Source organism: Chiloscyllium punctatum, chromosome 2 (assembly GCF_047496795.1).
Source record: "Chiloscyllium punctatum isolate Juve2018m chromosome 2, sChiPun1.3, whole genome shotgun sequence".
Taxonomy (NCBI): Eukaryota; Metazoa; Chordata; class Chondrichthyes; order Orectolobiformes; family Hemiscylliidae; genus Chiloscyllium; species Chiloscyllium punctatum.
The window spans coordinates 122,944,521-122,963,456 of NC_092740.1; the positions used below are offsets into that span (position 1 = coordinate 122,944,521).

Here is an 18,936-nt window from a genome sequence, read left to right on the forward strand (position 1 = left end):
TTCAATAATTAATGTGTTTTATTACAATTGGTTTTATTTAAATACATTGTGGCTTAAAAGAATCAAATAGACAGATTGAGTCTCAGAAGCTGCAGGCACCTTCTGCTGCTCTGAGGCTGTTTCCGAGAGGAAGTCAGAAACCGTTTCAATACCTCAAATGGATACCACAATGCAACAAATGAATCAATCCAGCCTCGGTTAGCCAATGATATCTTTAGTTTCTGTCTGTTTATTTATTTTTGCAAATACATCTCAAAGTGACTCTCTGAATTGAGTGACTAACAGCAAAGACTTGTAGTTATGAACACCTCCCCAGCTTCTCATTTAGAACATTGGACTCCCATGTTGGAAATATAGCCAAAACGAAAAGGCCAACAAAGGGTTTGCTATGTATGAGAGCCCTCACAGTACCACTAGTGCCTTCGAGTACAATCAGGCTGAGAGCCTGAAACAGCCATTACAAAGTGGAGCATCCACTCCATTTATCCTTTATAATTGTTAGATCCACACCTTAATTCCCTGAATGTCAGTAAATGTCAATCAATATTCCCAAGTGAAGCATTTTTAAAATGATTAAGATTCACAATGAGAAATAAAATGGTTTCAAAACTCTTAATTCAAGAAAAACAAGACTTGATGTTTAAATTGATGCATGAAATGAGATTGTTAAACTTATGCTTCCACCCACACCCTCCAAATCTCTCAGTCATGTCATTTGTAACCAATACTGTTCACCTTATTCAGTCGAAAGGCTGGTTGGATGGCAAAGGAACGATGTAAATTAAAACAGGAAAAGCACATTTTTAGACTGTACAGCACCTGAATGATGTAAACTGTTATGATGTGGGATCACTCCTGAATCACTAACCCTCTTTCAGAGGTTAATGAGCCTGTGGTATGTTCCTAGTACGTTTTTTGTAAGGTCTTGAATTCCTAGCCACCTGTTTTACTGTGACCCGATGAAAATAAAAATCATCCTGGGATTATTATTGAGGCCATAGATTTAGGCACGTATACCATTTTTAAAACAAAATATCTGTAACAAGCTTTCAAGTAATCTGTTAGCATGACACAGGAGTTCACTTTGGAGAATGAATTTGTAATTCAAAACTTCTACTGGTTTTTCTTTTCCTTCCTCCTTCATGCCCACTTACTTGCTTTATAATTTTCCAGGTCCTTGAAGCTACCAGGGTGACCCGTCGAAAGAGTGCTATGGCTCTGCGCTGGGAGGCTGGTATATACGCCAACCATGAAGAGCAGCAGTAGTCCTTTACATTTTCACGCAAGGGAAAAGGATCAAGAATAACTTGTATTTGTTTTATTGATACAGTGCAGCACATTTATTCATTTCCAAACCACACGCTCCGCTGAAAGATATGGTGGTTACATTCCCAAAGAGAATGAAATGGACTTGGAGCCACTGATGTTTCAGATTCAACCCAGATACTGCAAAAGGAAGGATTCCCTGACAGTGACTGCAAAATGTGAAGAGCCAATTGCTTGTATATGTATAAATACAGTTAGTATCCCTGTATCTTTTTCTGCACAGGCTGTGTTTGATTCACAGTTAAACAGGCTTCCAGTGCTGTTAGCCTCATGTATATAGTCATAGGCAATCATTTTGGTGTATGCTTTTATTTGTTCTTGGGTTGCAAGGTTTCAGGCAAGGGCAGCATTTATTGCCCATTCCCGTTGCCCTTGAGGAAGGGTGGTGAACTGCCTTCTTGAACCACTGCAGTCCAAGTGATGTAAGTACGCCCTAAGTGCTCATTTGTCATGTAATGGTTTGCTATGTGATTTCAGAGGGTGATTAAGAGTTTATCACATTGCTGTGGACCTGGAGTCTTTTAGAGGTGACACCAAGTAACATTGGCAGAGTTTCTCCCCTGAAGGATATTAGTGAACCAGGAGAGCTTTTCTGACAATCTGGTTGTTTCATGATCAATGAGACTGTCAAACCTTTTTAAATGATTAATTGAATTTAAATTTGCAGCTACCATGCTATGGTTGGAACTCTTGGCTCTATATCATTTGTCCACATAGCCAGGTGATTAGATCTAGTACTATTACCACTGTGTTACCATTTCCCATATTTATATTTTATATTCCCTTTTAATTAAAGCTATTATCTTTCTTACCTATCTGGTGGAAACGTGGCTTAATGCAGTCTGCAAGTTTAGCAAGGAGTTTTGTCGAAAGCAATAAATTTCACAAAGGTGCTCAGCAGGATGCTGTGGAGAATCAGGCTGAATGAATTTATTATTTTCTCAGCCTAAGTCTGGAATCTTATCATTGACACATCATCTAAACTTTGGCAGCAGCAGAGACACAGCCGTCATTTTGTATGCTAACTGCACAAGTAATAGACCAAGAACTTTGCTCTTCTGTTTTAATTTATTGAAGTGGAGCTAGTGACATGACATAGGAGCAAAGCAACATTGGACATTTTGGTTCATCACTCCAGTGGAAGAAAAGGATTTGTAGAGAGTGTTTCCTTGATGGTAGATGAAAAACCAACAGTAGGACAGTGGATTTATCACAAAAAAGAGATCCTATTTCTTTTGACAACCTGCATCTAAGATACCTGAATCATGTGATAATATTGACGCTGACCCTCTATTTTTCTAAGGGTACTCTTGGTTAAAGCATCATGGTTTTGAGGCCCAGGTTCTCAGTTTATCTAGCAATTTGTTTACCAGCATTCCATGGAAGAGGTGGACTGAGAAACAGCAGTAAACAGGAGTGTAGGATCAAACTGGCCTGCACAATGGACACACATGGACATGGTTAGTCACAAAGTCCCTGGGGCTTCTGCAGAAACTGTGTTACATATAAAAATACAGCTTTGCAGGGCAATAGGAAGCACAGAGCAAAAGCGTGAGGTTTTAATAAAAGTTAAGAGGACAGAATGGCCTAACATGGTAATTGTATGATCCTGTTTTCATCAGGTAATCATTTGAGACTTACAGAAGATTTTTAATGTTTATTCCTGTGCTTTTGCATCTTCTAAAAATGACTAGGGGCTGTCAATTTTACTCGAATGCAGTGTTTTCTTTGTTTTAATAAATTGACAAGACTATTAAACTCCCTTTAGGAGCAATTTGTACTACAAACAGTGTTAGAATGACATTGTGCCAGTGCTGTGACTTCATGCTATTGTGGTTCCCAGTCTTTTCAGTACCTCATGTGCATGTGTTACCAGTGTAGATAGGACAACGGCCGCAGGACAATAAAGGTGTATACTTTATTACAAACCCCAGTCCCCATCTAAAGCTGCTGAATCCCCTCATTGCAGCAGAGTAATAAGATAGCATCAATTGTATTTTGCAATACTTGATTTTGATTTTGATTTTATTCCTTTATTTGTGAATGACATGCAATTTGTTCTATGAGAAATGATTCAAAACTGATCCAACAAGCCAGCAAACTTGACAGAAAATTCATAGTTACCAGATTGAGTGAGGAGTTAATCTTTCAAACAAAGGGAGGTACTAACCTGTATTTTATATTCATATATATATAAATATATATCTATAGACGTGAAATATTGCACATTGAGATTCTACTCATGAGCCTGAGAGTTTACACAAGTAGCTACCTTTTCAGTGATGTTTTTCTCTTTTATCATAACATTTTAGGTTGTTTTTATCACAGACCCATATATATAGGTTTATTTGCTATTCCAAAGGCTGTTGTCCAACACCAGTAATACTAACAGGCTGACCTGATGATTAACTTATTGTTCCACTCTAAGCAACCCAAAGTTCTTGGTACCGTATGCCCAGGAAGCCATTACGAAATCCCTGTTTTCCAATGTTCTTGCAGTTTGCAATGAGTGGAGATGTATCAGGGAGATGGGCTTCTTTTTGCTGAATTGTACTTAGCTTCTTGTTAGAGTTGTCAATTCTAGTCAGCCATATTCCTGGAAGCTTTGTTGCAGGACCACCTGTGATCAATTGCCCCACTTTGGCGTTCCTGCCATTGGTCAACAGGCAGGCCCATAGCCACAGCATCTTTCCTTGCCACAGCCAAGACTCTTCATTACCTGAATGGATGATTCTTGACTGTCAGCCAAATGGTCTTCCTTTCACTCCATCTTCAGTATTCTTGTAATGAGCCAAATGTACAAAACAATTATTTTATTGGCCATCCAGCTTTTCTCCTGAGTACTGTTCGCAGCCATGTCATAGAGATTAATTTTCAATTCCTGGAGAATACAGAATAATCCAGAGGCCTGGCAACACCTATCATTGCCTTGTGCTCTCCACATGTGCTTATTCCATTATTCAGGAAGCCCTACAATCTAAAGAATAGAAAAAGACATTTTAAAAGGTTGAAATTAAATTGTATAAGGTGCTCTACCTTGTCTGAGAGTTGAGATAGGTAAAATTCACCTGTCCGTTTGTAATCATCAGGTAATTTAACATTTATTTTAATGGCAGTTCGTTCCCATGTTTTGCTCTGAATGCTCAAAAACATATGGACACCATTACAAAGGAAAGGTTTGACGGAGTCAGTTAATGGTTTTCCTCTGTGAGCATATCCATCTCCCCATCTTCTTTACAGAAGCCTTTTTGCTTCACTAAAACATATTGGATTTTCAGATGACCCTTTATTTCCATTCTTTCATGAGATGTAGGCATCACTGACCAGGCCAGCATTTAATGCCAATCTTTAATTGCCCTTGAGAAAGTGGTAGTGAGCTGCTTTCTTGAACCATTAATCTATATGCAGGAGGTAGTCCCACAATGCTGTTAAGGAATTTTAACCCAGGAACTGTGCTTTCATTCCTAGTAAGGATGGTGTTGCCACGCATTCACTGTTTTTGGCCTTCATCTCCTTGAAGAAAGCAAACAGCTAAAATATTATTATATGAAATCCTAAGCAGGATGTGTAAGCAGTGTCTCTTCACACAATAATTTTTGCCATAGCAGAAGCACTTAGAATTGTGGCTTTTGATTGATTTTTATTATACCTCTTGAAAAGGTTTCTCCATTCAAACTAAGTGCACATTGTGAAAGATATTGAGCTTGTTTCTGCAAATCACTCAATTGCTATCTTTGGGGAGATGATCAAACAGAGGTGTCTTTACAGTAAAGAACACTGTAATCCTGGAATTAGTTACAAGAGAAATAACCCATTACTTCAGATAGTGCAACACATGATAGGATCTGTGGGAATGCTGACCTGTTCCAACCTAATTAAGATGACAGTAAGGGAAGGGTATCTCCAATGATTCTGTTAGGATTTCTTGGCTCTCAAAGGCTAAAATGTGCACAGAAAGGTCACTATTTCTCAATAGTAAATGCTACTTTTTCCCTAAACATTACCAGTGGGTATTCTTATTGTTTTTAGTTGAAAAATAACCTTCTGCATGATGTCTGTAAGGCTGTAAAGCACAGATACTGTAGTTTTTGTTCACTAAGTTGATAATATGTTTGCCTCCCTGTCAGAGTGCAAAAGCGGAACATTCCGGTGAGGTTTCCAGTTGTCATGACCTGATTATTTTGTACTGTGTCTGCACTACATAACTTGTGCCACTTTAAGATATAGAGCAGAAAAAAGGGGAAATAATGTGGGTCATTTTCAACTTATTTTGACATTCTGTTGATTTCAGCAGAGAGATATTTCCATTTCAAGTCATTTTAAGTCTGTAGCATGGAGGGCCACTAAACCCAGTTACTTGCTCCAAACAATTTTCCTCCCAACCCTCTCCATCTATCTTAGTGTTTTTTGTCCTCCCACCTTCATCTACGTACCTATTTCCCCTTCAATACATCTGTGCTGTTTGTATCAACATTTTAGTTTATTTCTACTTCCAAATTTGTGAATTGAGTTTAAATTCGACTAGCTGCTACAGCCCCGTTTGAACATATGTCCCCAGATTATTAACCTCCAGATTACTAGTCTTGAGACATGACTACTACACCACTGTAATCCCACAGAGACAACTTTTATTAGCAAGTTGCACACTCTGGGTAACAGCATTCTGCCAATTATTTGAATGTCCAGCCTCCAGTTTTGCAATGGAAACATTTTGTCATCTTTAAGTCTCCTTGCACTGTGCAAACTCGGGGATTCTGCATATTACTATGATGTGGAGATGCCAGAGTTAGATTTGATTACAGAGTGGAAACAGGCCCTTTGGCCCAACAAATCCACACCAACCCGCCGAAGCACAACCCACCCAGACCCATTCCCCTACACCTAACACTACGGGCAATTTCGCATGGCCAATTCACCTAACCTGCACATTTTTGGAGTGTGGGAGGAAACCAGAGCACCCGGAGGAAACCCACGCAGACACGGGGAGAACGTGCAACTCCATACAGAGAGTCACCTGAGGCTGGAATTGAACCCGGGTCTCTGGCGCTGTGAGGCTGCAGTGCTAACCACTGTGCCACCGTGCTGCCTAGTTGGACTGGGGTGGACAAGGTCAAAAATCAAACAGCACCGGGTTATAGTCCAATAGGTTTATTTGAAATTGCAATCTTTCAGAGTTCAGCTCCTTCCTCAGGTGTGGTAGAAAGTTTGGTACCATGCTGGAGGGAGAAGGTGAGGTCCAACAGCTTGTAATTTCTAATAAATCTGTTGGCATATTACCGTGGATGCAGGATAGTGGGCACTTTTAATTTGAAAGTCTTGCTTTCTTCCAAAATCTTGCCCATCTTTGAAGAAGCTGAAAATGTGTTGCTGGAAAAGCGCAGCAGGTCAGGCAGCATCCAAGGAACAGGAGAGAAACAGATTCTCCTGCTCCTTCGATGCTGCCTGACCTGCTGTGCTTTTCCAGCAACACATTTTCAGCTCTGATCTCCAGCATCTGCAGTCCTCACTTTCTCCATCTTTGAAGAAGATCAGGCTTTCAGCTTGCACAGTGCTGACGTTCTCGGTTCAGGTTTAAGGAAATTGATCAACAAGGAAGAGATCAATCCAGGTTCTACATGAGTTCCTCCAAGTCCACCAGTACTAGCTGATGCTAAGTTGGAAATGATGACTTGCCTTGTTTCTGAACCATGTTTCTGCTTTATAGATTGACTTCATATTTACAGCACAGAAACGTGGCTTGTGTGCCCCATGTAAGCTTAACCTCATCTAAGCCCAGCAGCATATTCTTTTCTGACAGAATATTCCTCTATCCTCTAATTCTCTGAAAGCCAGCGGATATTGCACAGTTGGTGCAAACACTATTCCCCCTAATAAAAGTTGTGTTGCTGTTGTGTGAAATAGAGTCCATACCATGTGATATGGTAAACTATGCATGTTAAAATGAGGACAAAGCCAGTGCAGAATGTGTGATATAAAATAGGTAATATATGATAACGTGGATACAAGTTAATGTAGGTGATGTAATAGTGCAAGAGGTGATATGAATTGGACACATTAAAAAAAGTAAGATGCATAGAGTAGGACATGTAATAACATAATATTACAGTATATAGATCCACACATTATTGAAAATGCCATAAGGTTTGGGTCCATGTGAAGCAAACAGTGTGTCATGAAAAGTAAATGCATTACAAGTTTGTGGTTTATTTGGTAACATCAATTATGTTGCAAGGTGCATCCAAGTGTCATAAAATGGAAAGTTTACCTGATAGTGTAGGACATATGTGACAGTGTAGGGTATATGTGATAGTATAGAGTATAGTTGATGAAGCAGGGTGTGTTATCAGATGTGGTACTGACCATTGAAACAGAATCAGTCTTCAGTCAGTCAGCCAGTCAGGTAAAGGATGCTGGTTAGTCATAGTTGCCCAAAGGTTCAGAACAGAGTTATTAATATAACTGGTGCAACAGAATAGTGTGGGTGGTTCTGATTTTTTTCGTTGTTGGTAACGCCAAAGTATTCAACCTTTATTTTCTTGATCTGATGTTCTGAACTTTTATTATGTAGTTATCCAAACAATGCCTAAACTTTATGGAATTATAAATATATTTTAAAGTGAATATTGGCTCAGTATTTTTGTAAGAAGAGCTCCAATGGAGTATGTATATCACTATGCAGGACTAAGTTGCAATAAAACCTGGCTTTGCTTAATCTTTCTCTTGTAATTATTATTCATTGTGTGGAAAAAAAATTCAATTTTTTGGTAGCTTTTCTCAGACTGTGTGCAATGGATGTGTGTGTCTGAATTTAAGTGATTGTTCTAATTATTGTTATTCATTCTTGGGATATGGGAGTCACTGGCTAGGCCGGCATTTGTTGTCGGTTCCTATTTGTGGACAGGGCAGTTAAGAAGCAAACACATTTGCTGTGGATCGAGAGTCATGCAGAGACAAGTTAAGGATGGCAAATTTCCTTCCCTTAAGGGCGTTAGTGAGCTAGATGGGTTTTAACAACAATTATTAGTCATTAAATTATCACTTTTAGTCTGGCTTCGGGATGTGAGAAAACTTTTTAAACTGAGTGTTATTGACCTGGAACTGTCTACAAATGAGGGTTATGGGAAAGAATACAATCAATGATTTCTAAGGAAATTGAATGAACACTTGTGGGAAGTTAATTTTAAATAGATTTGCAGTGCTACAGATGAGTGATGGACTCGATTGTTCCACAAAGGGCCAGTGTGGACATGATGGGCCGAATATCCTCCTCTGTACTATGATGACTGTAATAATGTTGGTGACAACCCTGTATGTTGAAGAGACAGCAAAGGCCCTGAATCGCCATTTGTTTAGGAAGGCCCATTGCTTTGTGCCAATTCGGTACTTTACTGGACAGCAGTGGACTTTCTCCAGGATCACGGAGCTCAGGGCAGTCAGTCAATCAGAGGCCAGCACCTCTTTGTTGCTCATCAGCGCCACTCATGAAAGACATGGCAGTGATGAGTAGTACAAGTACCTAAGGACTAGGATCACCCAGGACTCCTAGGCCACAGGTGAGTGATGGTGCGGAGACCCCAGAATGGGAACCATTTGGATGAGGCAAGGGCAGAGGGTGGATCTCAGCAGCCCCCCACACTCTCCTCTTCCCTCCTAGCCTCTTTGACTGGCCCATCAGCACACTAAGTGTCTTTGAATGAGGGACTTCCAGGAGGCCCGTTGATCAACCACTTGGTTGATATCAGCAGCAGTGCTGAAAATCTGAAACTGTTGCTGAAGTTGCTGTAGAAACTCAGCAGGTCCGGCAGCATCTGTAAAGAATAAGCAGAGTTAATGTTTTCAGGCCAGTGACCCTTCTTTAGAACTGATAACAACTAGGAAAAGGTGGAATTTATGCTGATGGTGGGGTTGGGGGATGTGTGTGTGGTGGTGGGTGCAAAGGAGTGAGCAGATAGGTGGATACAGACCACAGAGAAGAGAAGAAGCAGACAGGCAGACAAGGGATGGTTAATAGAAAGCCAAGGAAGGAGAAAAGTTGATAATGGGGACAAATGAGTATGGGAAAATGGGTTGGTTGTGTTGAAAGTGGTCATTTCATGACAGAGCCTGGGTGTGGGCGTGGGTAAAGGACATGGAAGGAATCATTCAGGCTCTAAAATGATTGAACTTGAGTTGTCATTAGCATAAATATCACCTTTTTCCTAGCTATTATGATTAGTGAAGAAGAGTCACAAAACTCAAAATGTTAACTCTGCTTTCTGTCCACAGATGTTGCCAGATGTGTTGGTCTATACCGTGTTCATATTACATATAGCATCCTCTCACACACTTTTTAACCAGCCCTATTAACATATCCTACGCATTCTTTCTTTCGTCTATATTCATCTAGTCTCTTAAATGCATCTAATGCCAGTTGCTTCAGGCCTCTCATGGGTGTCAAGTTCCATGTTAGAGTCATAGAGATGTACAGCATGGAAACAGACCCTTCGGTCCAACCTGTCCATGCCGACCAGATATCCCAACACAATCTAGTCCCACCTGCCAGGACCCGGCCCATATCCCTCCAAACCCTTCCTATTCATATACCCATCCAAATGCCTCTTAAATGTTGCAATTGTACCAGCCTCCACCACATCCTCTGGCAGCTCATTCCACACACCTACCACCCTCTGCATGAAAAAGTTGCTCCTTCGGTCTCTTTTATATCTTTCTGCTCTCACCCTAAACCTATGGCATCCAGTTCTGCACTCCCCAACCCCAGGGAAAAGACTTTGTCTATTTATCTTATCCATGCCCCTCATAATTTTGTAAACCTCTATAAGGTCACCCCTCAGCCTCCGACGCTCCAGGGAAAACAGCCCCAGCCTGTTCAGCCTCTCCCTGTAGCTCAAATCCTCCAACTCTGGCAACATCCTTGTAAATCTTTTCTGAACCCTTTCAAGTTTCACAACATCTTTCCGATAGGAAGGAGATCAGAATTGCACGCAATATTCCAACAGTGGCCTCACCAATGTCCTGTACAGCCGCAACATGACCTCCCAACTCCTGTACTCAATACTCTGACCAATAAAGGAAAGTATATCAAACACCTTCTTCACTATACTATCTACCTGCGACTCCACTTTCAAGGAGCTATGAACCTGCACTCCAAGGTCTCTTTGAGCAACACTCCCTAGGACCTTGCCATTAAGAGTATAAGTCCTGCTAAGATTTGCTTTCCCAAAATGCAGCACCTCGCATTTATTTGAATTAAACTCCATCTGCCACTTCTCAGCTCATTGCCCCATCTGGTCCAGATCCTGTTGTAATCTGAGGTAACCTTCTTCGCTGTCCACTACACCTGCAATTTTGGTGTCATCTGCAAACTTACTAACTGTACCTCTTATGCTCACATCCAAATCATTTATGTAAATGACAAAAAGTAGAGGACCTAGTACCGATCCTTGTGGCACTCCACTGGTCACAGGCCTCCAGTCTGAAAAACAACCCTCCACCACCACCCTCTGTCTTCTACCTTTGACCCAGTTCTGTATCAAATGGCTAGTTCTCCCTGTATTTCATGAGATCTAACCTTGCTAATCGGTCTCCCATGGGGAACCTTGTCAAATGCCTTACTGAAGTCCATACAGATCACATCTACTGCTCTGGCCTCATCAATCTTCTTTGTTAGTTCTTCAAAAAACTTAATCAAGTTTGTGAGACATGATTTCACATGCACAAAGCCATGTTGACTATCCCTAATCAGTCCTTGCCTTTCCAAATACATGTACATCCTGTCCCTCAGGATTCCCTCCAACAACTTGCCCACCACTGAGGTCGGGCTCACCAGTCGATAGTTCCCTGGCTTGTCTTTACCGCTCTTCTTAAACAGTGGCACCACGTTTGCCAACCTCCAGTCCTCTGGCACCTCACCTGTGACTATCGGTGATACAAATACCTCAGCAAGAGGCCCAGCAATCACTTCTCTAGCTTCCCACAGAGTTCTGGGGTACACCTGGTCAGGTCTTGGGATTTATCCAACTTTAGCTGTTTCAAGACATCCAGCACTTCCTCCTCTGTAATCTGGACATTTCTCAAGATGTCACCATCTATTTCCCTACAGTCTATATCTTCCATATCCTTTTCCACAGTAAATACTGATGCAAAATATTCAATTAATATCTCCCCCATTTTCTGTGGCTCCACACAAAGGCCGCCTTGCTGATCTTTGAGGGGCCCTATTCTCTCCCTAGTTACCCTTTTGTCCTTAATATATTTGTAAAAGCCCTTTGGATTATCCTTAATTCTATTTGCCAAAGCTATCTCATGCCCCCTTTTTGCCCTCCTGATTTCCCTCTTAAGTATACTCCTACTTCCTTTATATTCTTCTGAGGATTCACTCGATTTATCCTGTCTATACCTGACATATGCTTCCTTCTTTTTCTTAACCAAACCCTCAATTTCTTGAGTCATCCAGCATTCCCTATACCTACCAGCCTTCCCTTTCACCCTGACAGGAATGTACTTTCTCTGGATTCTTGTTAATTCTGAAGGCTTCCCATTTTCCAGCTGTCCCTTTACTGCAAACATCTGCCCCAATCAGCTTTCAAAAGTTCTTGCCTAATACCGTCAAAATTGGCCTTTCTCCAATTTAGAACTTCAACTTTTAAATCTGGTCTATCCTTTTCCATCACGATTTTAAAACAAATAGAATTATGGTCGCTGGCCCCAAAGTCCTCCCCCACTGAGACCTCAGTCACCTGCCCTGTCTTATTTCCCAAGAGTAGGTCAAGTTTTGCACCTTCTCTAGTAGGTACATCCACGTACTGAAGCAGAAAATTGTCTTGTATGCACTTAAGAAATTCCTTTCCATCTAAACCTTTAACACTATGGCAGTCCCAGTCGATGTTTGGAAAGTTAAAATCCCCTACCATAACTACCCTATTATTCTTACCGATAGCTGAGATCTCCTTACAAGTTTGTTTCTCAATTTCCCTCTGACTATTGGGGGGCCTATAATACAATCCCAATAAGGTGATCATCCCTTTCTTATTTCTCAGTTCCACCCAAATAACTTCCCTGGATGTATTTTCAGGAATATCCTCCCTCAGCACAGCTGTAATGCTATCCCTTATCAAAAATGTCACTCCCCTTCCGCTCTTGCCTCCCTTTCTATCCTTCCTGTAGCATTTGTATCCTGGAACATTAAGCTGCCAGTCCTGCCTATCACTGAGCCATGTTTCTGTAATTGCTATGATATCCCAGTCCCATGTTCCTAACCATGCCCTGAGTTCATCTGCCTTCCCTGTTAGGCCCTTTTGCATTGAAATAAATGCAGTTTAATTTATTAGTCCTACCTTGTCCCTGCTTGCCGTGACTGTTTGACTCCGCTGTACCCATCTCAGATCAATTCTCTTTCCTCACTATCTCCCTGGCTCCCACATACTCCCCCTAACCCCCCCCCCCCCCCCCCCTCCACACTACCCCCACCCCCCCACTCTTACTAGCTTAAATCCTCCCAAGCAGTTCTTGCAAATTTACCTGCCAGTATGTTAGTCCCCTTCCAATTTAGGTACAATCGTCCTTCTTTTTCTCACCATTTTTTTCAAATTCATTACTGGTGATTTTATTCCATAGTCCTTGGTTTTGGATTCTCCAACAAGTGGAATAATCTTCTCTGCATCTAATCCATCAAACCTTCAAATTTTGAGTGAATGAGTTATTGAGAGTTAGCTCTGTTTTAACCTGATACCAACAAAGGTGCACTTTGCAGCAATGAAACATGATAATTCTGGTTAATGCACAGTGTTCAGATTCAGTTGTAGTTCCTCAGATAATGAAATAATCCATATCTACATTGAGTAAGAGCTGCACAAGTTCAGTCTTGAGCTGATAGCCAGTAACATTGGTGTCACATCAAAACGATCCTCAATGATGTATATTTCATGTCTTGGATCTATGCACGGATGATGCTAGTTCCAAGTGTATCACTTGTTTTATTTGCAATGCTTTGAAATATCTATGGGGCAGTTCTTGATTCCATTTCTTTTTACAGCTTTGTTTATTTAGGTCTGAATCTAAATTCAGGCTTAACTAATCAAACATAGTGAAATTCCATTGTAAACATATTCACATAATCAGACACCGAATGAATGAACTCTACATTTAACAGAAAAAATCTATCCACCTCTACTTATCATTCAGCAATACTCCTGAAGAAGTTCGAAAGCCACAAGAGATCAGTTCCATGTTTTACTTCTCTTTCAAGGCACACTGGGGACTCCAGGGTTAAACAATCCACTGCCAAGGAGACTCACTGCAGTATCAATTGGAAACCTGTCCTCTTACAACACCGCAACACCGACAGAACATCTCAGTGGGGTGGGGGGGGGGGGTGGACTGTATTCCGGAAGAGGGGCCTAGGTGAGCCACTCATGTGGATTCTCCTGTAACCTCAGACAGAGGTATTTGTCCTTCCCAGACAAGATTGATAGCCTTGGCCACAACCCTGTTCAGCTGCCTCCTGCTCCCATTGTCCTACTTCTCCCTCCATATTAGCATAGATATACAAATCCCCCATTGAGAACAGGCAAAACCCTTCTGTTTTAATCTCTTCCCATTGACATATAATCATGAAGAATATTATAATCAGTTCCTGTAATCCATTCACATGTTATCACAGGACATCGACATTCATCGGGCTTTGTAAATTCATAATCACCTACTTTAAATTATGTAATGACAATTGACAATGTGACTATTAAACCTTTTGTTTAATCCCTATAAAAAATACTGTCTTTGTGTATTGGGCAGAGATTCATGGAGAAGTGTCACCACAAGTAGACACACGGTCACTTTTGGGGACATTGAGAATCTCTCACTGGCTGTCTGATAATAAAGCATCTACTGTTGTACAGAAACTTGTGTCATCCGGATTTGTGGAACAAAATATACATCTACACTCCCATCATTTTTGGGTGACATGACTCAGCGATTGGTCCTGCTGCTTCACAGCACTAGGGACCTGTGTTCAATTCCAGCCTTGGGTGACTGAGTGGAGTTTGCATATTATGCATGTGTCTGTGTGGGTTTCCTCCAGGTGCTCTGGTTTCCACCCACAGTCCAAAGATGTGTAGGTTAGGTAGATTGACTATGGTTAAAAATTGCCCATAGTGTCCAGGCTCGGTGAATTAGCCATGGTAAATGTAGGGTTACAGGAATAGAGTGGGTGGGGAAGTGGGGGAGGGGGTGGTGGGTCTGGGAGGGAAGCTCTTTGGGGGATTGGTATGGACTTCCTCTTACCACACTGTAGGGATTCTATGATTGATCTCCAGCCAACAATATCCTGGGCGTTAACATTAACCAGACATTTAATTGGAGCAGCCACATAAAGTCTCTGATTGGAAGAGCTGATCAGAAGCTTAGTGTTTTGCAGCAGATAATCCATCTCCTGACCCATAAAGCTTGTTCACCAGCAACAATATATAAGTCAGGAATGTGATGAAACAATTCTTATTTGCCTTGATAAGCACAACTCCAACACTCAAGAAATTTAACATTATCAAGGACAATACAGTTCACTCTATTGGCATCCCATTCACTACTTTAAGGTTCACTTCCCCTATCTCCAATGCACAATAGCAGCAGTATGTGACATCTACAAGGTGCACTCCAGCAATTTGGAAAACTTCGCTTGGTAGCAACTTCCAAACATGTGACTTTCACCAACGAACATGGAATTGGACACTTGGTGAGTTCCAATGACTGTAATCTCTTGGGGAGTCCAGCAAACAATGTCTTGGCTCACCCTAACCCCATCACACCTCCGTGACCTCCATATCAATGCAGCACCAGGGTAGAAATGCTCTGGAAAGTTTGCATCCACTCGTAACCCATTTGACAGACTTGAGTGCAAAAATCAAAGATGTCACCTAAGTGCGGTACTGAGGGAGTGTTGCTAATCAGAGATGTCATATGAGACATTAACCCAAGGCCATTGCTGCTTTAAGTGGAAGTTAAAGATCCCAAATCAGTATTTGGAAGAATAGCAAGGGAGCCCCAGTGATGTGATTAATACTTATTGTCTTATAAACATCATTAAAGATCAGACTGTCTGGTCTTTCACACGTTGTAACTTGTGTCGGGTCCATGTGGACCTGAAAGGCATCATCATTTGTTGTAAAAGTTATCCTTTCTTGTTTAATTTGAAAACCATCTCTGCTGGACAAAACTGGTTTGCAAAGTTTCTATACTCTAGAAACTTCCAGCAACAGCAAGAAAGTTACACAGATCAAGCCCCTGGTGAAATTTCCAACCAAGTGATTGCTGGAATAAGGAAACAAAATGAGCAGCAGCTATTCCATCTCCGAACTTGTTTGGAACATGTAGACTCTCACTGCCATGGCTTTGCTATCAATAATGGTCGTTTGGATAGATACTGAAGCAAACCTGGTGACCCATTGTAAGAAACCTGTGGAACATGACAAACCAGCCAAACACGTCTGAGCACCATCATGCGATGAGTATTGTATCACTCTGAAATGACTGCCATATGTGGAGTAACTGGTTTAATAGAGAAAAATGATAACAGCCCTGGTGATATGACACATAACTACCACAAAAACCAATGACTAGCAGCTTGGCAACAGAGGCCGGTGTCAAAATCAACAACCAACAATGACACTTGGCAGCTCCATGTGTGATACTTGCGGCAGAACCGCCTCTGAAGGACTCGCCTTCACAACCATCAGCAGTGAAGATCCCACAGCTAACTGGAAAGTTTTGGTCTGTCAGTTATCTCAGACATGGAAGGATGCCAACAGACACTACACCTTGCAAAATCACAATATTGTTTCAATGTCTTCAAATGTGGTGTACACAGTAAACAGGATAAACATTGTTGGGTCAGATTAATCTGTCTAATCAATTGCAGTACAGCAAGAACCAGAATCTCTTTTCTTCGTCAATCCATTTCTGAAGCCATCATTTCAGGCACGTGCATGTGGAAATCGGGAGTTCCAGCCCATAAAGTCTCAATATCTCATCGACAAACAGAACGGACTGGTCCTGCAACTAACAACTGAAACAATAATAATAAAAAAAGCAGCAGTTTCAAAGAGTTGCTCCAGCCAACCAACAAAGTGTGCCAGTTAGAGATGAGGAAGTGGCACTCTTCCGTGTACAGATTAGATACAGAGTTCTCCTGGTTAGTGAAAGGAGGCGCTCCTGGTGTTCGCACAGGGTTGATTTTTTGCTTGAGGAAGCATTCATGTACAAACAAAGAGAATGGGGATGTGTCGAAAGTTTCTCTCCTTTGTCGAGGTCCTTGTAGGTTTGCACCAGATCGCCGGTGCCTTCTATGACACTGCTCTGTTGATGCTGGTCCAGGAACGTTCCGGTTCCAACTCCACAACAACTGGAAGCCGAGACCAGCAGCAAGGCGCAATCTCTCAGTTCTACGTGATCTACATTCCTCTGCTGAAAATTTCCTCTCTCCCCATCACCTACTTCCTAGCTTGTCAAGGAGACAAGAAAGACAGGAAGATCACCATTTGGGTGCCCCTGGTGGGATACCTGGTGTCCAGGTCTCTGCTGCTCTTTGACCTCCCCTTGCAGGTGATGTTTGCTACTGCTCTCCTGAATGATCTGAGCGGGGATTCAGCTGCTTTCCGGGCTGGGGTCATGGCAATAGCCTCTGACACCTCCTCACGGGTGAAGTGATCAGTTAGCCTGAGTAGAATTGAGCTGGCCTATGGAGTGGCAGCAATGATTGGCAGTATCACTTCTGGCCACCTCTTCGTTTATTTCAAAATCTCACATGACCAAGGTGCTGGTCTGATGGCCTTCAGCTGTCTTTTTTATACTCTTAAGCTTAGTTTATAGCATCTTTGGGTTAAAACCCACACAGACTAGAAATGGTGGCTATGGTAGCCTTCTATATTAAGGAGAGCGTGAAAATGATGATCAACTTCCTGATCCAGAGGATACAGCTTGGAATCGATGTCAAGATGAAACATCAATGCTGTTGCCTAAACAGAATAACGCGAGGATTCAGGGTATTCTTGGCGGTAATATGTCGTGGATAAAATCACACTCGCACTGCTGTTCATAACTGGAGTTTTGTATGGTTTGGGATTAAGTGGGGCAGTAGATGTGCTGCCCATATTTGTACTGAAGGACCCTCTGATTTGGAATGCTATCTGGGTCGGTTACGGCAATGCAGTGGAGTATTTTATCTTCCTCACCAGCTTCTTCGGAGTCTGCACGCTTTCCAAATATTTGAGGGATACTTCTTTGATTGTGGTGGGAATGGTGTCATTTTCCATCGGGATGCTGATCATGGCCTTCACAAAGTGGACCTTCCTTTATTTTATTGGTGAGTTATTTCATTGGCTGAGTACCTGAGCTTTTCTGGACTAAACTGGTTTAACATTCTCATGCTATGTGTATACAATGAAACACGTTTATAATTTTATGGTTAACCCACACAAAAAATAATCTGTCAGCTCCGAAAGAAGCATAGTGTTACAACCCATCACACTTGAACGACTCACTAATCTCATTGCAATCTCCTGCTTGCTTTTCACCTAATATTTCTGTTCTACAAACAAGTAATTTCCACTTAACAATAGTTAATGGATTAAACTTCAAAATAGCTTTTGGCACAAAATTCTAAATTATTCAACCTCCACATAATTGCTAGTTTAAAATTTTAGAATTTTCCAATATTTAAATCATATTATTGCCATCTAAACAGCCAGCAAAAGCAACCCTGGACTCCCTACCAGAACTCTTCAGAATGTTGACAATCTATATTATGTCGTTTTTAACATTCTCAATGCTACTGAGAAAAATCTCCATTTACTTTGCCTCTCTCTCCAGAACTGGCAACATTATTTTAAATCCATGTGTAATTGTCTCTTATAGTCTTCTAACTGGGGTAAATTCAGGTCCAGTCCAATTTCTGCTTCCTTTCTCTGGCCTTGTATTTTAATTCTAATTACAAATTTCAGGATTTTACTTGCCTTTTTAATTACCTGATATGTGTGCATTGCCAACTTTACATGACCTGCATGTTTGCAAAACACAGCGTTCTACAACTTATAAAATGTTGTAACAATGTTTATTTCCAGCTGCTATTCTTGCTTCAAAAATATGTTGCGTTACCTTTGATATACACTGTGTTTATATGCTAATTACCTGCCCATATTTGGTAAAGGCACTATATAAATTCTGAGCAATGTCTGATTCTGTCTTGTCAACGAACTGCTATACACATGGAAACATTCAAATAGAGTTTGAAAACAATATGTGGTAAAGGCACTATAGAAATACTGATCGATATCTGATACTGTCTTGTCAATGAACTACTATACATATGGAAACATTCATATACTTTGAAAACAATATCTGGCAGGAGGCACTGCCATTTTGAAGGGCCACTCTGTCAGATGCTTCCACAAACAACACCCACTCACAGCCTCTCTCAATGCAATCTAGTATCAAGCACCAGATAGCGCCATGGGCACTCTGAACTGTGGATCCTGAACATCCCTTCCTCAGTGTAAATGACTCTTGGCTGTGCTACCCAAATCTTCCTCTAAAGGCATGTTACCTCAGTCCACAGTTGCTAAA

General features: G+C 41.3%; 1 protein-coding gene and 1 pseudogene across 5 annotated transcripts in view; both read left to right on the forward strand.

Moving 5' to 3' along the window:
- Positions 1-8,038, forward strand: part of LOC140488115 (A-kinase anchor protein 2-like) — a 173,622-nt gene extending 165,584 nt beyond the window's left edge. For all 5 annotated transcript variants that reach the window (XM_072587933.1, XM_072587902.1, XM_072587896.1 and 2 more), the window contains exon 4: positions 1,174-8,038. In XM_072587933.1, the coding sequence (XP_072444034.1) occupies positions 1,174-1,266 (93 nt within the window). In that variant the 3' untranslated portion in view covers positions 1,267-8,038. The remainder of the gene's footprint in view (positions 1-1,173) is intronic.
- An 8,549-nt stretch (positions 8,039-16,587) lies between these two features.
- Positions 16,588-17,785, forward strand: LOC140493486 (solute carrier family 46 member 2-like; annotated as a pseudogene).
- Positions 17,786-18,936: the final 1,151 nt, after the last annotated feature.